General features: G+C 48.9%; 1 protein-coding gene and 1 pseudogene across 3 annotated transcripts in view; one reads left to right on the top strand and one right to left on the bottom strand.

The window, feature by feature from the left end:
- The window catches only part of LOC105472583 (ubiquitin associated and SH3 domain containing A), a 50,099-nt gene that overhangs the window by 16,849 nt on the left and 6,911 nt on the right, over window positions 1–26,339 (bottom strand). For all 3 annotated transcript variants that reach the window (XM_071095756.1, XM_011725961.2, XM_011725962.3), the window contains exons 4-8: window positions 24,284–24,482; window positions 20,893–21,062; window positions 18,288–18,496; window positions 7,133–7,256; window positions 1,441–1,540 (exon numbers count right to left, since the gene is read on the bottom strand). In XM_071095756.1, the coding sequence (XP_070951857.1) occupies window positions 1,441–1,540; window positions 7,133–7,256; window positions 18,288–18,496; window positions 20,893–21,062; window positions 24,284–24,482 (802 nt within the window). The remainder of the gene's footprint in view (window positions 1–1,440; window positions 1,541–7,132; window positions 7,257–18,287; window positions 18,497–20,892; window positions 21,063–24,283; window positions 24,483–26,339) is intronic.
- On the top strand, window positions 19,602–19,701 carry LOC139363045 (U6 spliceosomal RNA; annotated as a pseudogene).

Genomic DNA, 26,339 nt, shown 5'->3' with positions numbered 1-26,339 from the left:
GCAGAGGGCAGAACTCAGGAGATGACAAGGATGTGGGCCAAGGTCAGGTCCCGATGGGAGCAGAGTCTGTGTGGAATATGGGGTGAGGTGAGGGGCCCCCTGAGGTTGGTCACCTTGGAGGAGGATGTGGCTATACCTCATTGTGATTTATTAAACCTTGTAATATACAAAACTCAGACAAACTAGATGTCATTCTTTACTTTATCAAGGGCCGCTCTACCTTGGGAAAAGATCCGCCAGGAGTTTCCTTTCAGTTGGGGATTTCCAGTGCCTTTAAAATATTTTCCCTTATAAGTGACTTGATCTTTTGTCCAGATGACCAAATATTTTTTCTTTTTCTATGAAGTCCAGTAAGTATTTTTGGTGTTGATTGTTTTGTATTGATTTTCCCCACCATGGACATGGTGTGTCAGTTCAATCTATAGCTTCAGTAATTCAATAGCTAAAAAAATTGTTTTATTCCAAGAAAGTTTCTTATATGTTTGTTAATGCATCCTGATAGCCGCCTATTGTCTTATTGTTGCTTCTTTAAGCTCTTGTATCTTTACTTGACCTTGTTTTATAGAGGTGACCATATTATTAGCTCTGTGAGTTCTTGGAAATATGTTTGATCATGATGCTATGTGCTCAGAATCTTTTCTAGTGTGTGGTTGTCATCTGCCAATGGTTTTCCCTACTCATTTCCCACTTTCTTGGGTCTGCTGGGCTTCTGGAGGGGGATCCCGAAAGGGTTCAGCTAACCTAGCAACTGTGAATTGGTTCTGTCACTATGTTCAATGCCTTAATTTATGTAATGGGTCATGGCTTAGAAATTGTGACACTATAGGCTTCCTATTAGGAGATGAGCACTGATGTGGACATTGATCATAAGTACAGAGGTTGGCTTGTGGGTATGTGTATTTATAAGCACTGTTCTTACTTCCTGGCATTCAGAGGAGCAAAGCTGGGGTGTGCTGGAGGCGTGTTCAAGAATACGTCCATCTGTTAAGCAGCATAGCCAAAAATTACAGCAGTCAAGATTAGGTTGGAGAGGTTCAGAGATGAGACTGAGAGGTACAGCGTGTGCCAGAAGTGGCAGGGTCAGAGACCACAGGTTGGGGTGCATTCACTAACGAAATGCTACATATGTGCTGCTGGGATGAAAAGACCTGTTCAAGCATTCACACTAGCAGATCTGCTTCCTATTGAGAACCATTCCTCCATCATCCACAGAGAAGTTGATGGAAGATTCTTACAGACAACACACACACTCAGATGCATACATGGAACACCCCTGGAGGAAGATGTAGCAGGCACGTTTTCCACATATACGTCTACCCATGGTCATTCTACAGAATGGTGCCTCGGGGGATCTGGTGCCATGTAAGGTCATTGAGAAGGAGATCTCATTGGTCAGATCTATAGTGTTTCTGTCCGTACACCCGCCTGAGCGTGACCTACCGTCAGGAGTGGAGCATTGCTGCAGCCATGACTTCCCGAAGATCTGATCCACTCTCTCCCCGTGGCGAACCACCAGCACGCTCTTCCTTGCAACGGTGGCCTGGGCAGGAAGCAAGGCACACGCAGTTTAACACTCAACTCACCGGACTTGCACCTACAGCAGCTCTCCCAGTCACCCAGCAACTGGGAGGGAATCTCTTCCTTCGTTAGTCAATAGCTCAGCCCATTTTGCCCAAATTATTAGAATGAAAGAGGATGTGAAATTGGCAATCTCTTCAATTTCTTCTGACGTTTTATTTCCTGGGCATTCTAACATCAAGGAAATGAAAAGAGACAGGATTGGCCCCTACCATGACACATCTGTTTTTCTACTTTTCTGTCTTTTCTTTTTTTTTTTTTTTTTTTTTTGAGACGGAGTCTGGCTCTGTTGCCCAGGCTGGAGTGCAGTGGCCGGATCTCAGCTCACTGCAAGCCCCGCCTCCCGGGTTCACGCCATTCTCCTGCCTCAGCCTCCCGAGTAGCTGGGAGTACAGGCGCCCGCCACCTCGCCCGGCTAATTTTTTTTGTATTTTAGTAGAGACGGGGTTTCACCGTGTTAGCCAGGATGGTCTCGATCTCCTGAACTCGTGATCCGCCCGTCTCGGCCTCCCAAAGTGCTGGGATTACAGGCTTGAGCCACCGCGCCCGGCTACTTTTCTGTCTTTTCTAAGTCCTTATTCCCATAGAGACGTCTTAGGACATTATCCCCATCTATATTATAATATGTACTGTTATAATATAGATCATCTATCTGTATATCTAGTCTCCTCTCTTGCTGGCACACTTCTTCTGAGAAGCCCTGCAGGACTGCCCTGGTGTTGGCATGTTGAGGGGCCGTCCTTTTATGGCTTCCAGGTGTGAGTTCTGCTTCTGAGCACTGAGTGGAGAAACCCTCATCCATCCGCTTGCTGTTTTCCCATAGCTGGTCATTCTCTGTGTGGCTGAATGCTAGAGGAAAAGAGTATTTTACAGTTTATTTATTTCTTCTTGGCATGAGACTGGCTTTGGTGGTGGCCAGCAGCTTCGAGCTGGGGACAGCAGCTCTCTGGCACGTTCTTCCCTGGCCTCAGGCAGCCCTGGGATGGCCTTGGAGCCTGCCAGTCACAGGGCTCGTGCCCGCCCTGTTTCTGGGAGGCCTGTGCTTTGGGGAAGTAGCCCAAGGGTCATGCTTGGGGCAGGGAGGCCGGCTATCCTTTGGGAGGGGCCTCCTCTGTGTGGGATGGTGTTGGGGGGCTCTGCCCTCAGGGGGTGCTGGGCCACCCTTCTCTCCATGCTGTGCCGGGCTGATCAAGTGGAGGTGCTAGCCTTGAGAGGAACCCACTGCAAATGAGATGGAGAGAGTGAATGAGAGCTGAGGATGGTCCCCCGGGAGCAGAGAGCAGAGTTACAGGGGCCAAGCCAGCTAGAGGCCACCAGGACAGCTGCGTGGAGCATAAGCCCTGCACCAGGACCCTGGAGGGAGACACCAGTCTTGGCTGCTTCCCTGGAGGACACTATTGTACCAGCTGACATTGGCCCCACACCGACATTCCCAGCCCCAGAGCCAGGCCCAGGCTATCCAGGGGGGTCCATTTCAGAACAAGAGGTGGGGACCCCTGCAGCAACACAGGCCCAGCGGTGCTGCCCTCTGGCACCCAGGACTTGTGCCTCAGCCTCCCTGTGACACGGCACCACAGGAGGGAGCGTGTCACATGCTGGGACATGAAGCTGCAGTCCACAGCATCGCTGCTTTAGGGAGCTGCAGGCCTTCCTGGGCCAAGAGATGAACATGGAAAGATGAGTCACCGACAGAGACGGTGGGGGCAGAGCGCACAGGGCCTGCCACGGGAGGTGGGCTGCGAGGCCTTCTGGGGACCAAGTCCTGCCTGGAGCCGAGGCAACCAGGGAGGGACAGGGCAGGGAGGACCCCTGGGCAGGAGGCAGCTCAGACAGTCGCTATCCCTGCCCTGCTCCCTCTTGGCCACACAGCTCTCTCTAGGCTAAAATGACAGGGCGGCTCTTGTGTGTGTTTTCCTACTGAGCAGGGTAAGGAAGAGAGGTGAGGAGCCTTGAGCCTTGTCCGCGTAAACCCTCATACACCAGCCCCAGCATCGTCCTGATTCCCCCAAATCCTAGAGAAGAAAACGCAAACGCCTTTAACATCCAAACACCCTCGGGGAGGAAGGGACTCATTTTCTACCTGGCCAGTGCAGCTGATCATTCCTGTCTGGACTTGCTTCTGTGAACAGTGATCCAGTCTCGAGGGTCTGCACTAACTGGCCACGGGCTCTGGCAAGAGTGGTCCCCAGTGGTGTCCCTACACCTTGGGAAGTGATTGGAAACTACTGGGAATGAAAGGACACCAGAAAGCAGGGTGGGGGCCAATTTCACCTGCCTTGTAAGCGTTCTTGGGGTCAGCACCACAGGCAGCTCCTGCCAGATCTTGTGGATGCCTTGTGAAGTCCACACTGGCCTGGACAATGCAGAATTTCCAGCTGCTAAAATTTATCAGGGCCAGACGGTTCTTGATGGCCCTGACTACATTTGGTAGGTGCATAAACTATGGGATTGGTGAACTGGCGAGAATGTTTGCAGTTGCCATGCAAACACTTTCTTAAGGGTCACGGGGCTGAGTCTTCAAAATGGATAGACGGTGAGGCCAAGTGAATAGTATTGTTTTCCCTTATTGGAGAACTTCAGATGTGTGTTTCAGGATAGAAACACTCATCTCCTGGGGAAGAGCTTCAGGGGAAGGTTTATCTTGCTGTCTTGCAATTGTGAAGTGTGGCTATGCAGAGGTTGCCTACACTGACACCAAGAGGCAGCACCGACTGCCCCGTCCCAGAATGAATATTAAAACATCCTAGCCCATTAGCCTGTAGAGCGTTGATCTGCAAGTAGGTTGCAAAGCACGCATGTGCTTGGAACCTCATTCTGCCCGGTAACAAAGTCCCCGAAGTTTTGGATTTGGGGTATTTTCTTCCTGGAAGAGCTCAGAGCATTTAAAATGCTCTTCTGTGGCACTTTGCCACAGGAATATGATGGTAAAGCAAAAGAAAGGCCTGTGGGGAGTGGAATGGACTGACCCCTGGGACCTGTGGAATGAGGCAGGGCTGCATACACTCTCTACATGGAAGGTACTGCATTGGTGTCCTGGGGCTGCCGTAACAGGCTGGGTGGTGCAAAGCAACAGACATTTATTCTCTCACAGCTCTGGAGGCTGGAAGTCCAAAGTCACGGTGTTGGCAGGGCCGTGCTCCCTCTGAGGTTCTAGGGGAGAATTTATTCTTTGCCTCTTCCAGCTCCTGGTGGCCCCAGGCGTTCCTTGGCTTGTGGCCGCATTGCTCCAGTCTCTGCCTCTGTGGCTGCATGGCCTTCTCTGCTGCTGTATCAGATTCCCTCTGCTTTTCTCTCATCAGCACACTCGTGATGGGGTTCAGGGCCCTCCTGGATAACCCGGGATCATTTCCCCATTTCAAGACCCTCCACTCAATCCCATCTGCAGAAGCTCTCTTTCCTAATAAGGTCACATGCGCAGGTTCCCGGGCTTAGGGCATCATCTCTGGGGCCATGATTCTTCCTCCCACAGGTGCGTTCTACCAGACCTGCGGCCAGTTGTCGTTTCTTATTATAGGGAAGAGATGAAATCCCTATAGAGAAGACCACGTGAGGGGGGCCAGTTCATAGGCAGACGCATGTTCTGTTTTCAGCCATTGAAAGCATGGTTTAGACACAGGCTGAGCTACGAGCGGAGACATCCATTCCAGGCTCTCCCCCTCCTTCAATCCAGAAAGTAGGCCACAGCCCTGGGGAGTTTTGGCTCTCCCAAGTCTGGGCCTTTCTCGCATGGTGAACGCTGATCGCCATTTCACATATACCCAGCTTCACATACACCCAGCTTCACATACACCCAGCTTCACATACACCCAGCTTCACATAACCCAGCTTCAGAGACACATTCTCGATTTCTCAAGAAAAGGCCTCCTCACCTAGCCACCAAGGCAGCAAAGACCTGCCAAGGCCACTTAGCTTTAGCCTGATTTGCACCAGCTGCCAGGAGGCGCCAACAGCGACAGGGACTCTGCGTGTGGGTTGACTGTTTAGCTTCCACAGTAGGAGTTTTCTCTGCCACAGTCCTGGAGGCTGGAAGTCAGACATGACGGCGTTGCCAGGGCTGATTCCTTTTGAGAACTCTCTCCGGGGCTTGCAGGTGGCGTCCCCTCCCTGTGTCCTCACAGGATCATTCCTCTGTGTGTGTCTGTTTCCTCATTCCTTCTTCTTATAAGAGAAGTGGTCAGATTGGATCAGATTGCATCATCTGTGTTGCCTCATTTAACCTTAAATACCTCTTTAAAGGCCTTGTCTACAAATGCAATCACATTGAGTGGACTGGGGGTAAGCACTTCGAGATAGGCATTTCGGAGGCACACAATTCAATCCGTAACAGAGGGTGAGCGTTGACCCTAAGGTGAGCCCGTGACAAGTCCCGGCAGGGCCTTCCTGTGGTTGTTCTGGAGATTTATGGACCAGGCACCAGGCTGGGCCCTGGGGACTAGGGGATAAGCCAGGGTCCTGCGACCCCACCCTCTGGGCACAACAGTCTCTCCGCACCAGGGGCCTGGCCGTGGTGGGCACTGGATGGCCCATCTCATGTAATCCTGCCAACAGTCTGATGGGAGGGTGGTTAGGAGTCTGTGTGCTCTCCGACAAGCTTCCTAGCCTCCATGAGCCCCAGTTTTCAGATCTGTGAAATGGGTAGGGGGCAGGAATAGCGCCTGCTGTGTCGACTGGGGATAGCAGGGATGAGAGATCCTAAAGTAACGTGTGCGGCACATGGCAGGGCACAGGCGGGCGAATTTGGGAGCAACAAGGACAGAGAGGCACTGGGTAGCAGGGATGACAGATCCTAAAGTAACGTGTGTGGCACATGGCAGGGCACAGGCGGGTGAATTTGGGAACAACAAGGACAGAGAGGCATTTCCACCACTGTGGCAACCGGACAAAAGCCAGCAGCAGGTGCAGCCCTTCTTGAGGGCTCCTCTGTAAGGAAGGTGAAGCTTCAGATCTTCAAGGATCAGGGACGCGGCGCCACTTGCTTGCCTTCAGGGAGGCGCTGCCTGCTCCTTGGTGTCCCTGCCTGGCGCCTGCACTCCTGCATGTGCCCCATGAGGGTGGCCGGCTCGGGGTGCCCTGCTGTGTCCTGGACCCTGGCCTGAGTCTGCTGACCCCCCAGCTTATGCAGAGTTTTGCCTCAAAAGATGAGGGGCCAAGGCATCGGGGCAGGTGACGTCTTGGGGGCCGCTTGGCTCATGAATGAGGGAATGGGGTGAGAACTCGGGATTCTGGGTAGAGCTGTGTCCCTGCCTCTTCTGTGCCCTGTGTCCTGGTGCCATGACTGAAGCTGCCTTGAGGAGCTCGAAGGTGGGGCGTTCTGCTATGGAGGGGTGGCTCCCTGTCTGCCCAGAGCAGACAGACCAAGGCAGGAGCCCCTGGCACCTCAGCACCGGTGGGAGGCCCCCTTGCTGACCTACACCTGGGTCTGTGCTCTAGGGCAGCAGGGAGCATGTGTCTATGGAACAGAAGCTACACCCACGAAGCTGCATCCACCATGAAGTTAACACAAAGTGTGGTTTTGCTTAGTTTACTAAAAAGAAAAAAGGGAATGTTTTATTACCTGCAAGGCCTGTAAGCTGCTAAGACTCCTTGCCGTTTGTGGAAGAAATTCTCCACTGCATCTGCTGCTGGCTTCACTGTCCTTTCTGGAGTTCAGGTCCGTGGCTAGACTGAAGGTGTACATCCTGCGGGGGAAGGAAAGCACGGTTTGAACAGAGGTGAGACCGTGTTGTTGCCATGGAGACCCAGCATCTGGTCATGTATGTACTTGAGAATGTCCTGGACAACCTCCCCAGAAAGGTTCCCATGAGCACAGAATGAAGTAACGTGTGTGAAGTGCTCAGGCCCCAGGAAGTGTGGACGATGTGGTTGTTTTATTACAACGATCACTATCTATGATGGATAATTTTACGTGTCAATGTGACTAGGCCACAGTACCCAGGTATTGGGTCAAATGTTATTTTGGATGTCACTGTGAAGGTATTTTTTAGAATGAGATTAACGTTTGAGTCACTATGCTGAGTAAAGCAGACCACCCTCTAGATGATGGAGCTGTTGGACTCCACGGTGCTGGCTCAATCTTGTTAAACTGCTAAAAGTCCTTATTAAAAACATTTAAAGCTTTTAAAATCAGAAAATGGTCCTTGAATGACTCAACACATCACTGTGGGTGGGTCTCATCCAACCAGGTGAAGACCGTAAGAGAAAACACACTGGGGGCCATGAGGAAGGGGAAATCCTGCCTCCAGACCACCTTTGGACTAGAGCTGTAACCTCAGTGCTTCCCAGGGTCTCCCATCTGCCAGCCTGCCCTGCAAACTGTGGACTTGCCAGTCCCACAGTCTTGAACCTTCAACTAGATTTCTCTCTCTCTCTCTCTCAGTCACTCTCGGTCTCTCTGCCTTTGTCTCTGTCTCTGGGGCACCGTGACTAGTACACCATCCCATTTGATCCACTTTCTAATACAGTCAGAGGTGTACAGATGGATGTAGCTGGGATTCAGGAATGAACGAGCAGTGAACAGCCACATTGAAGAGCTCTGCTCACATCTGGAGGGAAGAAGATGCATTTAGTGGAAGGAGTTGCAGGCAATGAGGAAATTGCTGTGTTCCAACGAATCGAGAAACGTGGCATGGGGTGGACAGGCACTCGGGTGCTTGGGGACCACTGAGGGGAAAGACGCCAGCAATTAGCAGCAGTGAGAACTCCAGGCTCTGGAATAGGAAGGGGGTGATGGTGGGGTCCCCAGAATGAATGTGTCTGGAAGAAACAGGCAGAGCGGTCAGAGGAAGATAGTGAGAATGAGAAACAGAGACCCAACGGCCGCGGAAATCCTCCTAAGAACAGCAAATGATCGATTTCCCCAAGGGAGAATTCATTCCATAAAAGGAAAGATCTTTGAAAATTCTGTTTAAAAATTATACACGAGCACAGTCCAGTGGCTACGCAGGCATTTCTCAGCAGGAGCTCTGCGGGATTTCTCTGGGTTGAATTAGGCATAAAACATCCTTTGCCGGCCCAACATTTTCTACTAACACTGTGCTCTTGCTTTCAGCGAATTCTAGCATTTTAAACTCCCAATTCCATTGGGAAAATTCAGGATACTTTGTTTCTTACAGTTATTAGAATGTGGAAAATACAACAAATTTAAAAAGATGAAAAAGTATCTGCAATCCTCCAGCTCAGTTAACCATAAAATCTAACCCCATTTCCCTCATCCACCCACATTTGGGAATGCTGCCTTATGGCTTTTTGAATTTGAACTGCTTTTTCAGGAAAAGCAAATTGTAGTCTAGTAGAAGGTGAGGGGAAATGGTGCCTCATTGGTTTAAAATTCTATTATTTTTTTTTAAAGACAGGTTCTCACTGTTGCTGAGGCTGGAGTGCAGCGACACGATCCTGGGTCACTGCAGCCTCGACCTCCCAGGCTCTAGTGATCCTCCCACCTCTGCCTCCCAAGTAACTGGTACAGGCATGCACCATCACGCCCCACTAATTTACTTTTATTTTTTATTTTGTAGAGACAGGGTCTCGCTATGTTGCCTAGGCTGGTCTCCACCTCCTGGGCTTAAGGGATCCTTCTTTCTAGCTTGGCCTCCCAAAGTACTGGGACTACAGGCATGAGCCACTGTGCCTGGCCGGGCTTCCCTTTTTCGTGCAGTCCTTTATTACTAATGAACAGGAACTCCTTCCCCCATTTATTTCTCTCCTGTTCATGTTCTTTGGCCATTTCTTCTCTCAAAGCCTCGGTGTTTTTCTCAGCAAGTTTTGAATGTAGTCTTTGAAGAGGAAGAGTCCAGGAGACAGTTTCTTGGTCAGTAAGTGAAAAAGGCAGGCATAAGTCACCTGGGTACCAAAAATGTCCAAGGGCTAGCAGCATCCAGGGACCCCGGGTCACCGTTGGAGGGACGGTGGCTGGGGCAGGTAATCGGCTCAAGTGGATGACCCACTGGGGACCGTCAACTTTATAAATATCTTCTGAAAAGCACTGTTGTCAGCTTGCTCTTTACAGCCTAGGGTTCTTTATGATGTTTAACCTGCAGAGGTCTTTGAGTTTAAGCATTTGACAATCGTTATTAAAGACAGGCCTGCTAAGTCTCACTTTAAGATCCCTTCCACTGCTTCTGACCCTTCAAAACTCTCCCCAGTCCAGAAATCAGAAATGCATTCATTTAAACAGTTCTATTTTTTTTGAGATGGAGTCTCGCTCTGTCCCCCAGGCTGGAGTGCAGTGGCATGATCTTGGCTCACTGCAAGCTCCGCCTCCCGGGTTCACGCCATTCTACTGCCTCAGCCTCCCGAGTAGCTGGGACTATGGGTGCCCGCCACCACACTCGGCTAATTTTTTGTATTTTTAATAGAGACGGGGTTTCACCGTGTTAGCCAGGATGGTCTCGATCTCCTGACCTCGTGATCTGCCCGTCTCGGCCTCTCAAAGTGCTGGGATTACAGGCGTGAGCCACTGCGCCCCGTCTAAGCAGTTCTATTTTTAAAATGTTTTTCTGTTTCTATTTAATCCTTGTCTCTGCCAGGAATTGATTTCAGTGTACAATGTGAAGGGATATGAAATACCGTCTATTTAATTAATGTTTTTTTTTTGGGATCTTGGTTCACTGCAACCTCCACCTCCCAGGTTTAAGTAATTCTCAAGCCTCAGCCTCCAAGTAGCTGGAACTACAGGTGCACGCCACTGCGTCTGGCTAATTTTTTATATTTTTAGTAGAGACGGAGTCTCGCCATGTTGGCCAGGCTGGCGTCAAACTCCTCACCTCAGGTGATCCACCCGCCTCAGCCTCCCAAAGTGCTGGGATTATAGGCATGAGCCACCACGTACGGCCAGTACTGTCTATTTCTTATCCATTTCTGTCCCTATCTCTGATGCACCCTTGGTCAGATGTGACCTCTCCAGGACACTAGATTTGCTCCTCTGATCTCTATCTTGTCCCTCTGATCTGTTTTTTAACCTCCTTTAAGCCAGGACCATATTGTAGATTCATAAACTATTTTTAACATCTGGTTGGGTAAATAACTCATTTTTATTTTTCAAAGTTTTCTCTCAGGTCTTCTCTCCTGTTTATTCTTCCAGATAAACTTTTCATGCATTTGGTGAAGTTCCAACAAATGGTCCCTTTGAGATTTAGCCTGGAATTTCATTATACCTGGAAATGACTGTGGGAGGAATTGCCACAGTTTACTGTTCTCAGCCATGCACAGGGCATGTTTCTATTTATCCAGCCTATTTGCAAATATTTGCATTTCTCCCATAGAGGTCTTAAGTCCCCACATTCTCATAAAACCAGCAGTAGCTCCTGCGCCTCCACCGAGACCCATCCAGAACTAGGAAGGGCATCTTTTCTTTTGCATCTCAGCACCCGCCCTGCACTCCTCTGAACATGCACCCCGGACCACCCATCCCCTGCATGGCATCTTGATTTAGTTCATGTGTTTCTTGAATCATCTGCACGTTGCACCTGATCTTCTCACACTATTGCCTGCCCTGTCTCCATCTATAAACTATGGCAGGTCCAGGCCAATTTACTTTGCATCGCCTCAAGCTGTCAGATGCCAATAGATAGGAAATGCACCCTTGAGTTGATCCTAAGTAGACCAAGAATATAGTCTCATTGGAACAATCGAGCGTTTCCTCTTCAAATTAACATGCTCAGAGCAGCGAGGCCCAATTCATAGCCCCACATTAGCACAGGAAATGTTGGTTGGTTTCCCCTTCCTGAGGGCAAGGCGAGGGCACCCACACCCTCCCTGCGGCTGGCTCTGCAGACGGTAGGGCTTTGCTATCAACTGATGACATCTGTGAGGTTTACAGAGAGAAACGGAGTGCATTTTGCTGGTCTTTCAAATGAAATACGATCAAGATTACACTGTGAACATGGGTGACGGGAGGAGAAAGAAAAGAGCTTAGCATTTTCACGTTTCCATTTTTCTCTTTAACTTAAGAGAGTCTCTTGATCTCTTGTGAAACAGATGTGTTTCATCATAAAACAGACGTGTTTGAATTCTCCCTGGTTCTTTTTTTTTTTTTTGAGACAGAGTCTCACTTTGTCGCTGAGGCTGGAGTGTAGTGGCACTGTGTCAGCTCACAGCAACCTCCATCTCTTAGGTTCAAGCAGTTCTCCTGCCTCAGCCTCCCGAGTAGCTGGGATTACAGGCGTCCACCACCAAGCCTGGCTAGATTTTTTAAAAAATATTTTTAGTAGAGACGGGGTTTCACCATGTTGGCCAGGCTGGGCTTGAACTCCTGACCTCAGGTGATCCACCCGCCTCTCTCTGGTTCTTAAAAGGACACAGTTGCCATCTGGGGGCTGCATCACCAGGTTCCTGTGTTCATTTCCTGGGGCGGTCATAACAAAGTCCCACAGTGGCTTCAACGACAGCCACAGATGCTCTGATAGTCCTGGAGGCTGTGAGTCTGAGGTCAAGCTATCGTTAAGGCTGGTTCCTCTTGAGGCCTCTGTCCTTGGCTTGTGGACAGGCATCTTCTCCTCGTGTCCTCACAGGCTGTCCCACTGTGTGTGTCTGTGTCCTCATTTCTTCTTATAAGGACACTGGTCATATTGGATCAGGGCCCATTCTAATGCCCTCATTTGAACTTAATCACCTCTTTAAAGACCCTGTCTCCAAATAAGGTAACATTCTGAGGTATTGGGGGTCAGGACCTCCACATATGGATGTTGGCAGGATGCAATTTAGCCCTTAATTGTACCTTTCTTACGTCTGAGATACTTGCTGTAAACTTGCTGTGAGGTTTTTGAAGTAATCCTGCTGTGTCTGTCTTCAGTTTCGGGAACGTCCTCATCTTGACTGGGGGATGGCACTTATTCTCCTGAGCCCTCACACTCAAGCCTCCCTGTTCTCTGTCCTCCAGGGGCGCGCCCTCTGCTTTCCTGTACAGAGGATTGGAAGCTGCGGTGGTTTGTGAATACGGTCCTCCATCACCAGTCTCTCCAGGCCATCTCTGATCTTCAAAGCAATGGACAAACATCATAGTGTGAGTTTGCAGTAGGTAAGTCCAAAGAATCCCAGCACTATCCGGCAAGGAGGTTGGGGTCATTATGGTGGTGATGGGTGATTGATGTGTTAATTGACAGGTCCTACATATTGGAGCTGCAGACTCGTACCTGGAAGGGCGCCCTCTTTGGTGAGGAGGGGGATTCCTGCTGGTGCACCTGCAGGTCTGTTTCCAGGCACTGTGACGCCAGCGGTTCTGCTGCTTGGATCGCGCAAGTGTGAGTCCTGATCAGGGCTCGAAGGAAGTATTCATTAAACATCTGCACAGCTCTCTGTCCGTCCATGGGTCAGTTGGCCTCTGGACATTACCGTTTGACCACATTTTCCACTAATGAATACATGAGTGATGTGTGGAGACATTCAAGGATGATTTTCTGATTTTGAAAGCTTTAGATGTTTAATAAGGACTTTTAGCAGTTTGAAAAGATTTAGCCAGCACAGCGGAGTCCAACAGCTCCCATCGTCTGCCTCACTGGCCCGTAAGCACAGGTCACAGCTTGTCAGGGTGCCTTGCTGCTCCTCCAGCCACGATGAGGGTGCTTCCAAAGCAGGACCAATCAGACACCCCGCAGCACCTAGCCCGGTGCTTATTTCTCTTTCCTTTCACTGCAGTTTTCATTAATACATTCCAGCATAAAAGCCGGAATGGTTATGTTGATAGGCAGGTGTCTAATGTATTCACTGTGAAATGAAAAGTATCATAGCTGCTGACTCATTGCAGAGTCTTTGTGGTTCCTCTGTGACGGTGAAACTCTCCCGTCCTGGGCAGACAGCGAAGGACATGCTGAATGATGCAGGGGCACAGGGGAGCCCCAACCTTTCTGAAATTTAGATGGTTAGTTAGGGTACAGCCAGCATCTCCTCTCTATTCCTTAAACTGTGGATTGGATCAGGTGATGAACTGAGCTTGCAAGAAAGCAAGAACTCCCTTGATTGTACATCACTTGGCCTCCTGGGCCCGAGTCTTCTCAGCTCTCAAGCAGGCGAGTTGCCTTAGGTTATCTCTACAATCCCTTGTGGCACCCACATCCTGTGATTTTGATGTGGCCCCTGGACCCATGGACATGTCTATGTCACAAAGTGTATTTCTCCTGAACTGCTGGTCTGCACACATCTGGGATGGCCATGACTGTTGGTTGAACGTGTGTCTGTTTTCTTATTGGATGTGGGAAAGCTCGGAGCTGGGAGCTCACAGCACACATCGCAGTGTGGACAAACCTCAGCCCTGACTTTGTCTAGCTTTTCCACCTTTATTCTCCCTTTGACCCAGCTTTCTTATATTCTCTTCTTAAAATTTAAAATGGATTAATTTATGTTTTGAGTAAGTAATGCATTTATATGCTTCATACATTTAAACATTATGAAATGTTCGTGTTTGAAAAGACTCCCTCCCATTTCTGTTCCATTCTCCTGGCTCCCACTCCCAACACCCACAGGTAACCATGATTAGAAGTTTCCAGACATTCTCCCTTCCAGGGAACCTTTAGGAATACGTATATGTAGAAATACATATTGTGCACATGTATTTACAGACGGTTATGTGTGTCTCTCCCCTTCCCCCACAAGTATATCAAGCCAGACACATCATTCTGCAACTTATTTTTTTCATTTATCAATCAATCTTGCATATTTTTTCAAATAAATAACATAAAATTCTCCCTTTTAATTATCTTAAAGCTGCAAATATTTTATTGTATGGATGTGTCATAATTTACTTTATGGACTTATTTTTAAATTTTAATGATCTCTTCTATAGGCAGTTGAGGTCAGATTTGAAAGCCCAAGTGTGGGATTAGGTATGAGGCTGGAATCCTGTTTCCTCTGCTCACTTGCTGTGTGAACATAGGCAAGTGAGTTGATCTCTTTGTGTCTCAGTTTCATCAACTATAAAATGGAGCAATAACGGTGCCCACCCTGGGGGTATTGGAGAAGTAAATCAGTTAATAAGGGAAATGCATGGCACAGAGTCAGGCACAGGAGGTGATGTTAGTGTGCAAAGCTATTGGGCATCTCTTAAGCTGCCTTAAAATAGATTTAAGTGGATTAGAAGTCAACACATCAATAAATACATGTGACAACGGCTGCATTTTTCATCCCATATTTGCATTTTATGGTCCTAAGTTCTTATTCATTAGGGTAAGAAGTTAAATGGCCTCAAGAGAAGACGATATGAAATGTCATGTATGCACAGCTGTGGGGCTTTGGCTGGAATCTGCTCTCCTTCAGTGTCAAGTGGCTACTATGTTTAGTGGGGGGGCCCAGGGACATAGGTGCTGTCCCTGGCTCATTATACAAATCTCAGTGTATGAATAATTAGCAAAAAGAAATATAATACCTAAAGAAATCAGCCATAGTCACCAAATCTCCTTCTATAAATATTTCAGACAATACTTTCATTATTTTTACTACTATTTCTTGCAAATTCTAATCATTTCACCAAGAGCTTCTATCAGGTACTATTAAACCATCTTTTCTTTTTTGGGGGGTTTGGATAAAAATGACCAATAAGTAATCATTTATTTCAGCTCTTCAAAATATATTCTTTCTTAATTTACTCAAAATGTTAGTCTTATTAGATATCCATATAACCTCTGACAATTTTTAAGTAGTTTTTAATGACTATTCAAATAAAATGTCACAATTTTCATAGTTTTGCCTTATATATGAACCTCAACAGGAAGGGTACAGAAAAGAATTCCCTGGATGGATATATTCTGGAAATAGATGTCCACAGCAAATGTCCAGCACAGATCTGAAAATCTGTAGATTGAGTAGATGCTGATACATCTGTGTTCAACTTAATGATTTATTTATTTTTCTGGGTGGTGGGGGGAACCCTAGAGAAGCTGTGGAACATTTTAGGAGAGAATTAAACCAATGAGTGAAATATATGGTTTTAAGACCTCCTGCCTGGAGACAGAGGAATGGCCATGATGGTGCTTTTCCAGGCTCTCTTCCCCAGCCACACAGCTCTGAAGGTGCCAGGAAGCCCAGAACCACAACATAGGGTTTTTCTGTGTATTTCTGCCCTGCTCCTCCCACTCTCATCATTCAGTTGTTCCAACCATCAGTCTTGACACCTGCAAGAGCTCTACCCCAACATGCACACCCATGAGGCTGAGCAGTTTTTCTCCTTTTTCACCCTGTGTTCTCTGACCTCTACCTGCTCTCTCCACTCTCCTAACTGGAACCTGGGAGAAGAGAGTGAAAAAGCTCACGAGAGACACCTTAGCACTTTGTAATGGCTTTACGGTGTGTGTGGCAACTTGGCCAGACTGAATGACAGTCCCTAGACTCCCTTTTTAGCACATGTCTGATCAGAGTGGGCCACAAGAGGCATTCTCATGAGAGCTGGAGGATGGAAGGGAGGCAGTAGTCATCCTAAGCATCACACACAGCCTTCCCAGCTATCCCATCAAATGCTAGTCTAGGTGCTACTGCAAGGAGATTTTACAAATGTGACTAGAACCCCTAATCATATGAACTTAATCAAAAGCAAGGTTATTCTGAGCAGGCCTGACTTATGCAGTTGGAAGGCATTTTTTAAAAACTTAGGCTTTCCCCACACTCATAGACTTCGATAGCAGCTGTATCTGCAACTGCTCTCCCATCCCCTGGGTGGTCCTTCCAACTGCCCACATGTGGACAACAATCTTCAGCTTGCCCGTGGGTTTTCAGCCTGAGTAGGATTCTCCCTTCCTGCCTGTCTGTCCTTGCTTAGCTCGCCACAGTAATTCCATAAGGCAATTCATTGTAGTAAATCCATATAGATGTGTGTATATATACACCTTTCCATGTATATATGTGTGTGTGATATATGTGTATATAATATAACATATTCTGTATGTACAGTCAGCCCTTTGTATCTGGAGGTTCTGCATTTGTAGATTCAACCAACTGCAGGCCAAAAATATTCAAAAAATTAATTGATGAAAAATAGCAACACAACAATTTAAAAATACAAATAAAAACAATACTGTATAACATCCATTTGCATAGCATTTATATTGTGTTATGTACCATAAGTACTCTAGAGATGATTTAAAGGATCCAGGGTGATGTGTATAAGTTGCATGTAAATACTACAGTGTTTTCTATCAGGGAGTTGAGAACATGAGGATTTGGGTATCTGTGGGGGTCCTGGAACCAATCCCTTGCCAAATGCAAGGGACAACTGTACATATATTTGTATGTATTATATATTGTATGAAAGTGACTGGTTCTGCATCTCTGGTTAAACTTTTACTAAATTTGGTATCAGGAATGGGGTGCTGTTCTAACAAATAGGATGCTCTTCAACTTCAGATGGGGTTACGTTCCAACAAACCCATCATAAATTGAAAATGCATTTAATGCACCTAACCTACTGAACATCACAGCGTGGCCTAGCTTACCTTAAACACGCTCAGCACACTTACAGTAGCCTACGATAGGGCAGAATCATCTAACACAAAGCCTATTTTATAATCAAGTGTTGAGTATCTCATGTAATTCGTTAAATGTTGGACTGAAAATGTAGCATGGAATGACCATATGGGCACCTGAAGTACAGTTTCTATTGAACCCATATCACTTTTGTACCATTATGAAATCCTAAGTTGAACCATTGTAAGTTGGAGACCTTCCGAACTTAAAATGTGGAAACAACTTTGGGACTTGGCAGTGAGTAGAGGCTGAGAGACTTTTGAGTAGCATGGCAGAGAAAGCCCAAATCACCATGAACAGATTGCTAGTGGAAATAGGGATGCTAAAGGTGAATCTTCCGGGGAGAACTCAGAAAGGAATATGAAGCATGTTCCAGGAAATCGGAGCAAGGAGGATCCTTCCCATGTGTGCCAGAGAGTCTAACGAAATTGTCCATGGAAAGCAGGACTTGTAAGCGATGATGTTGGTCACATAGCTAAGGCTATTTCCATACAAAGTGTTAAATGTATCACCTGGTTTCTTCATGTTATTTATAGTGAAGCGGGAGAGGAAAGAGATAAATTGAGGGAAGAACACTGAACAAAAAGAACCATTCTGAAAATCCTTAGCCTCACCAGATGATGCTAAAGGCATTACAATTAAGGGATTCTCCAACTGATGAAGAAGCGACTCACCAGGAGCCCTACAGCTTCAAGGAAATCACTTCCACCAACTGTGTGTGCTCAGGTGAGGGCGTGAAGCCTCAGCTGGGAGCCCAGCCCTGGCAGGCACCTTGATTACAGCCTTGAGACCCCGAGCTGAGGACCCAGTGAAGCTGGACTCTGACTCTCAACCCGTAAATACAATAAGATAATAATTGCGCTTTGTTTTAGTGGTAATTTATTACACAGTCATAGAAAACTAATAACATGCCTAGGACTTCACAGTTCATACATGGAGCAGAAGAATACATAAACCCAAGCTCAGGACCTCTGAGTATAATTTATTATGTTTGTGATAAGGAAGTAGTGTTTTGCAATAATTTGGGGATTACCATCTCAAACTACTCTAATGCAGAGTAATTAATTCTTTTTTGAATGTTATCATCAGAAAACCACGGATGAACCAAGATATTTAGTATATACCTGCAGGAATAATTTTGCCAGCATAGAGAACGCAATTTTACCAATAATGGAATGGCCTAGAAGCACACTGTTTGCAGGTGGGCACTTTCACACAGTAACTCAGACAGAGATGACGGCGCTGCAGCCAGAGCTAGCACTCACCTGTGCTTAACCCACGTGTCAGACTCGCTGGCTCGATCCGTGTAGTTTTCCGGCAGGAAGCCCCGGCAGCCCGTCCGCTGCGAGATCCCAATCACCCAGCCCTCGCTGGCTTCGTCCTGCTGCGTGGGGTCCACAAAGATGTAGTCGCCAGGACTTAGCGTCAGCTCATCCACGTTCTGGGGTTTGTACTGGAATAGGGCTCTCAGGGTCTAGAAAAGAGGCAAGGGGATTCACGTCTTGAGCAAAGATTTACATTGGAAAATGGCAGCAATAGGAGGCCTATCACCGGCTACCTCCTGCTTTCTTCCCCTCCAGTGTGTTCTGTGTCTTCAAGACGCTGTCCAAAGCTTTGTCTGGCAATACATAGCATAGAATATAATGAAACGCAGCATAGAATTCTTTGGATAGATTTAGAAATACATTTTGGGGCCAGGTGCGGTGGCTCACGCCTGTAATCCCAACACTTTGGAAGGCCGAGGTGGGTGGATCACAAGTTCAGGAGTTTGAGACCAGCCTGGTCAATATGGTGAAACCCTGTCTCTACTAAAAATACAAAAATTAGCCAGGCGTGGTGGCGGGCACCTGTAGTCCCAGCTACTTGGGAAGCTGAGGCAGGAAAACAACTTGAACCCAGGAGGCAGAGGTTGCAGTGAGCCCAGATCGCGCCACTGCACTTCACCCTGGGCGACAGGGTTAGACTTCCTCTCAAAAAAAAAAAAAAAATATATATATATGTATATAAAAATATATACATATATTTTTTGGGGGGATCTATCCATCTAGGTACTTTTTTGTCTACAAAAGATCTGAAGGCATAAGCAGACCTTCACATCCGCCTTCCTCAGTGTGAGGTTACTGGCACCTTCTCGTACAATACAGAACATGGTGGGTTCATTCACACGCGCTCTCTGGGTCTGAAAGGAGCGCTGCACACTTCGTTTCTAAACCCATCAATTAATAGGCAGGAAGTCCCAGAGTGAGGTTTCGCTCAAATCATTCCTTTTTTTTTTTTTTTTTTTTGAGACGGAGTCTCGCTGTGTCGCCCAGGCTGGAGTGCAGTGGCGCGATCTCGGCTCACTGCAAGCTCCGCCTCCCGGGTTCACGCCATTCTCCTGCCTCAGCCTCCCGAGTAGCTGGGACTACAGGCGCCCACAACCGCGCCCGGCTAATTTTTTGTATTTTTAGTAGAGACGGGGTTTCACCGTGGTCTCGATCTCCTGACCTTGTGATCCGCCCGCCTCGGCCTCCCAAAGTGCTGGGATTACAGGCGTGAGCCACCGCGCCCGGCCTTCAAATCATTCTTGAAAGTGAATTGTGCTCACTTTGGCAGCACATATAACTAAAATTGGAACCATACAGAGAAGATTAGCGTGGCCCCTACATGTAAAAAAATAAATAAATAAAAAAGAATTAATAAGCAAAACATGTATTCATAGATCTTTACAATAGTCCTTTTCTTTCTGCCTTTTTTTTTTTTTTTTTTTTTTGGCCAGTCTCACTCTGTTGCCCAGGAGTGCAATGGCATGATCTCAGCTCACTGCAACCTCCACCTCCCAGGTTTGAGTGATTCTCCTGCCTCAGCCTCCCAAGTAGCTGGGATTACAGGTTCATGCCACAACGCCCAGCTAATTTTTTGTATTTTTAGTAGAGACAGGGTTTTGCCCTGTTGCCCAGGCTGGTCTTGAACACCTGACCTCAAGTGATCCACTTGCCTCGGCCTCCCAAAGTGCTGGGATTATAGGCTTGAGCCACCACATCCAGCTTCCTTTTCTAATATTGGAAATGCTTCTATTTTGTTGAAAAATGTCTGTGCATCTCTAACTCACATATAAAAGAATGCTGGTTGTAAATTGCACAAGAAAGAGAATGTCTTTAGAGAAGCAATAGAAATTTTCCTTGCTACTAACATATCTCCCTTGGAGGGTTCCAGGGGGTACGTGCTGTCAGGTGAGTGGCCGTTCATTCATCTGCTTCTTTTTTTTTTGAGACGTCTCACTCTGTTGCCCAGGCTGGAGTGTAGTGGCGCTATCTCAGCTCACTACAAGCTCCGCCTCCTGGGTGCATGCCATTCTCCTGCCTCAGCCTCCTGAGTAGCTGGGACTACAGGTGCCTGCCACCATGCCCAACTAATTTTTTTTTTTTTTTTTTGAGATGGAGTCTCGCTCTGTTGTCCAGGCTGGGGTGCAGTGGTGCAATCTCGGCTCACTGCAAGCTCCGCCTCCTGGGTTCATGCCATTCTCCTGCCTCAGCCTCCCAAGTAACTGGGACTACAGCACCCACTACCACATCCGGCTAATTGTTTTTGTATTTTTAGTAGAGACCAGGCTTCACTGTGTTAGCCAGGATGGTCTCGATCTCCTGACCTCGTGATCCACCCGCCTCGGCCTCCCAAAGTGCTGGGATTATGGGCGTGAGCCACCGCGCCCGGCCAATTTTTTGTATTTTTAGTAGAGACGGGGTTTCACCATGTTAGCCAGGATGGTCTCGATCTCCTGACCTCGTGATCCACCCGCCTCGGCCTCCCAAAGTGCTGGGATTATGGGCGTGAGCCACCACGCCCAGCCCATTCATTTGCTTCTTCTGAGCCCCTGCTCAGCTCTCTTACCTGGTAGTGCACAAAGCGCATGTCTCGGGAGTAGAGTGCAGCTGTCCACTGGCAGCTGTGGCCCAGGGGGATGGCTCTGGCCAGCTGCTCCAGCGTCCTCTGGTGGTGGGGGTAGAACTTGTGGGCCAAGGTCAGATGCAGCTGCTTGGTGCAAGGCTTCACGGAGCAGTCTGTGAAATCAGGGGAACACAGAGGGTGCCAGGGCACCGTTACCTAAATGCCTCCTTCCTCTGACCTCTGTGCTTCCTCAACAAGGCAAGGGCTGTCAGAACTCAGAGCTCATTCGGCCTGCCCAGAACTCACATCATAAAGGAGATGGCTGGATCCCTGTAGATTTTTCCAGGAAGTAGGAAGGAGGAGGATGTGGAGATGTGGGTTCAGGGTCTTGGGGGCCTATCAGTTTGCAGGCTAGCTGCCCGAATGCACGGTTCAGATGCACAGAGGTAACGACTGCTCCATTCCCGGGCTGTGCGCATTACCCAGTGGCCTGGACTCGCAGGCCCGAGCTCCAGTTCAGTGGCTTGTTTAATTTCAAGAAGAAAACTCTTTAGGCAACAAAACTATAAACCACACAGTATCTTTAAGGTTCACCTTGTTTTGGTGAAGCAGGAAGTCCTGGGAGTGGCTGAGCCTCAGGTCTTTTTGGGTGTCCTCTGCCCCTGCGGCCCTAGCCCTTCCTGGTCTGCAAGGGGCTCTCGGGTCAGTGAGCAGAGCAGCTGGCATCACTCAAGCAGCCAGGATCTGATTTCAGTGGAGCCACAAAGTATTTTATGTCCTAGGGAGGCGGTCGGTGTCTTGACGGGAACAGCACAGACTTTGGTGTCGGACAGACCTAGTTTTAAGCCGTGCTGTGCCCCCTTTTGCAGGGCGACCTTGACCGAGCCTCTGGGCCTGGCCCAGTTTCTGCTTCAGCAGCATTCGCTGGAGGACGGCAGCGCCTGCTTGCCAAGGCTGCAGTGGGAAATCAGCCTCCTAACTTCAAGTTTCCTGCTAGAGACGCTGGGTCAGTGCACAGAGGTCCCCTCCCCCACTCCACGGTAAGGCACTGACAAACAGGATCTGCTCATCCCCTAAAATAGGTCAAGGGTGATGCAAGTCTTTCCCTGGAGCCCCGAAGTTGGGGCCCACTGCTGTCTCCCACGTGAGAGGTGAGCCTTTAGAGGCAAATGGGAAGCTCCCACGGTCTCTAGGAAAGCCCGAGCACTGAAGCTGCGCAGCCCAGAGCGGCATGAGTGTGTAGGTGGTGGGGAAATTCCTTTTCTGACTTTTGCTTTTAGCAGTCGGGGAGGACGGCCTTGCCATGTGAGTGAGTGTAGCCTGGTAAAGACCCACTACCGGTTGCTGACGTCACAGTGAGTCACACCGACTTCTGAACGGTTTCCTCCTCTCTGCGGACCTGTGCCTATGGGCACGTTTCACTGGGGAGGGCCAACGCAGGCAGGGTGCCTCATGCACTTGCCCCAAGAGGGACCTCGGCCACTTCAGAGCAGTGACTGGTCACTCATCACTGAGAGAGGACTTCTACCGCCTCAGTGTCAAGCTGAGGGCATAGGGCATGGGCCATGGAAGGGCAGGACAGAGCCTGCTCAGGGTCAGGGCGTGGATGTGAGGTCAGTGCTGGCTCCCACAGGAAGTGGAGCTGCCCAGCATGAACCCAGGCAGCGTGCAGCAGGACAGAGCTGGGTTCAGGTCCCAGCTCCACCAGGCTGGTTAGGGGACTGGATTGGTTTCAAACAACAGACATTTATTTTCTCCTGTGTCTGGAGACTAGAGGTTCAAAATCAACGTGTTGGCAGGGCTGTGCTCTCCCCGAAAGCTCCCGGGAAGGGTCCTTCCTGGCTTCTTCCAGTTTCCAGTGGCCCCAGGCATCCCTTGGCTTGTGGCTACATCACTCCAGTCTCTGCCTCGGTCAGCGCATGACTGAGACAGAACAGTGGACATGACTTGATTAAGGTCACGCCACTCATCCGTGTCTCTGTGCGGCCTCTACACTTCCCGGGACCCACCCTAATCCTGTGTGACCTCCTCCCAACCAGTCGCATCTGCACAGGCCCTATTCCCAACTGAGGTCACATTCTGAAGTTCCTGGTGGACATACATTTTTAGGGGACACCACTCCACACACCACAGTGACCCTGGGCAGGCACTTTACCCTTTTCAGCCTCAGTCTTTCTGTTTTTAAGATGCTGCCAGTGAGGTTCACTGGGGGAGGGCTTGGGTGTGAAAGAGCCATCATTTGATAAAGGAGACTAATCCACAAAGACCGGGGGTGACTTTCTAATTATCCAGCAGATTCGATCTCCAGACTCACAAGCTGCCATCTAAGTGGAAGCCCAGGATTCATGGATGGATTTACAGGCCAGGATCTGTGTTTCATACATGTCTGAGGACAGAGACAGACACACTTCCGGGGAGAGAAAGTGGGGAGCCCTCCCACCAAGGCACTGCAGCCTCATCAGATTTTAGAGTTGACAAATCACGGCAATACTGAGTGCCTTCTGTATCCTGGGAACTATGGTGGGATGGGCCACAGACTCAGGCAACATTGTTCTTGAAGAGTGAGAGCCCTCATTGTTTTGTAGAGAAAGAAAAAGAGACAGAGACAGTGGACATGACTTGATTAAGGTCACGCCACTCATCAGGGACACAGAGAAAAATCACATCTTCTGACATCAAGTCCACAATCCTTTCCACTAAACCCCAGTGGTAGCTTTGGTCTCCAGACCAGGGCTGGTGTTTGGAGAGAAGGGAATTTTGATGATTCTCAATATGAGTCTACATAATCTTTCCCCGGAGAGGCCAAGGAGAGAGCACTAAGCTCATACTGAAAATACAGAAATAAGTCATGTAGGACTTGTGTGTCTCCCACTCGAGGCCGAGCGGGGGAGGCCCTGACTCCCTATGTGCCCCAGCCTCCAACCCCATCACGGTCACCCACTCAGGCTTGATGCTTGGCACACCCTTCTGGGGCACTTTCCCAGGCTGTTGGCATACAGCTAAGCATTTGAAAAACCACATAATGCGAATAAAGGTTATTCCCGCCTAAAGAGAAGACCAAAGCTGGTCCGGAAGCTTTCTAACGGCTTACATTTTTGAAGGATGTAGTGGCTCACGAAGGGAGGCGCTAGTTTAATTGTTCAGCCTCAGGTTAAGGCCATGTCCAGGCACCTGGCTGAAAATCCAGAAGTGGGAACTGGAAGTGCCTGGGTGAGGACAGGTGCAGCCACTGAGCCTGGAAGAAAGCCCACCCAGCCATCCCACCGTTGCTGCTGGGCTCTGCTCCCCTGGAACCCACCCACGGAAATCCATGTGCCAGGAGCTCATGCCTGCTGCACAGAGCTCACTCGCTGTGAACCCGGCCCTGTGTTTGCCACTGGTCAGGGCTGCCCACCTGCTAAGAGAGATGCTTCCGTGGCGAAGGTCATCGCGAATTCCCGGATGATGTCTGCAGGGCTGCCGTTGACGAAGAAGCCGAGGTAGCTGATGGAGGAATGGAGAGCCAGGGGCACGGCCGTGGGGAAGGAGCCCAGGAGCCTGTCTCCAGCCTTCTTCAGTGCCTCGTACAGGCACTCCACCCTCTGGTCTTCACACTAAGGGGACAGAGACAGAGCCTGTGTTTCCACACCTCTCATCAGAAGTCATCTATTGATTTAATTAATAACAATCAGGCAGCAATTCAAGTGAGATTCTTTTCTGTTCAAAGCACTGTAACATAATTTATTGCGTCCCTGTGTGTCTGAGGTTATGGATTTGTTCTATACCTGGACCTCGGTTTTTCAGATATTTCAGGTAAGTTTCTTTGCGGAATGGAGTCTCCTTTAGGTGCCCAGGTTAGAAATCCCCTGGTCCTTGAACTGCATCCCCTCCCTCCACCGCATGTGCTCGTCACCTGCCAGGCCCTTTCCTCAGTCCCATGGCCCACTGCGTTGCTCAGGTCTGCATGATTTGGCTTCTGGAGGTTTCTAGAAGACTCCAGGGCTGCCCAGGCACTGCTTAGAGCCTGTAGTGAGGGGGACTCAGCTGCACTTCCAGCTGTGGTGCTGCCGTCTTGTCCACGGCTGAGCACTGAGTCAGGTTCCACAGGGGCCTCCTCTAAGGACTGAGGCTCTGCCCTGCCTCCAACCCTCTCCTCCTCTTTTGCCTTCACCAGCAGTCTCTCCCCTGTGTGTCTCCTGCACTTGGAATTCTGCCTTGGGGTCTGCTCCCTGGAGGACCTGAGCCTGCACAGCCCCTGGCCTGGCCTCCGTGATGGCCCCCATGTGGCTGTAGGACCCTCTTTCTGATGCAACTCCCACCCCTGAGGCCGCAGGCTCTCTGTCACCTGGAGAATCCCTCTCAAGGGTTCAGCCTGCCCACAGAGCCCGACAGGTGCTGGCCCGACAGCCTTGCCCATGGGGCTCCAACTACCATCCTCTAGCCAGACACAGCCTCTCCTGGCATCTGGGCTTGGTGTTGCCCACTGCCCTGGCCAGGCTGCTTCCTGGGCTTGAAGACCTTCCCAGTGCCATTGGCCACATCAGACCACAGGGGAAACCTGACACCACATCCTCCTGGCGGGAGATGGCCTGATCCCTTCTCTTCCCAGCACCGGGCTGCCCTTGGAATTTTCCATAGTCCTTCTTACAAGCCCAAATATGAGGCCAGATCACAGTGTTTAATGCGGCTTCCATCTCCCTGTGGACAGGGTGGCCTGACGTTCCTTCTTGTCTATTTTGTCTGCAGCCCTCAACAGCACTCAACACAAAACCACCCAGTGAACCCATGTCCATTCCGGAATCCGTCTCACATTGTGTTTCTTCGCCTCAGATATGTAATTTTCAAGAATAGTCAGGTTATAAATGTAGCTGTGATCAATATCATACTTCAGAAGATTAGTGTTTTCATTTTACAGCATCAAAGGTACACAGTGAGTCTCCGTTATACTCTTCTGGCTGCGAGGGGAGCTCCACTAACCATGGCCAGGCCAGACCCAGGGTGAGGGACTGGGAGGAGCTGACAACAGAGGGAGGTGTGTGAGTGTGTGTGTGTCTGCCCATGTCTATATGTGTGTGTGTCTGTGTGTGTCTGCATGTGGGTATGTCTATGTGTGTCTGTGTGTCTGCGTATGTCTATATGTGTGTCTGTGTGTATGCATGTGTGTATCTGTGTGCATATGTGTGTATGTGGTGCTTACATGTCTGTGCATGTGTATGTGTGTGTATCTAATGTGTGTCTCTGTGTGTGTGTCTGTGCCTCTCTGTGTGTGTCTGTGTGTGTCTATGTGCATGTATCTTTGTATTCCTGTGTGTGTATATCTGTGTGCATGTGTACCTATGTACATGTATGTGTGTCTGTGTGTGTCTGTGTATGCCTGTATGCATGTATATATGTATATATGTGTATGTCTGTGTGTATCTGTGTGTGTCTGTGTATGTCTGTATGCATGTATGTGTGTATATCTGTGTGTG

This window comes from Macaca nemestrina, chromosome 4, assembly GCF_043159975.1.
Source record: "Macaca nemestrina isolate mMacNem1 chromosome 4, mMacNem.hap1, whole genome shotgun sequence".
NCBI lineage: Eukaryota > Metazoa > Chordata > Mammalia > Primates > Cercopithecidae > Macaca > Macaca nemestrina.
This window is presented reverse-complemented; position numbering and strand designations above follow the sequence as displayed.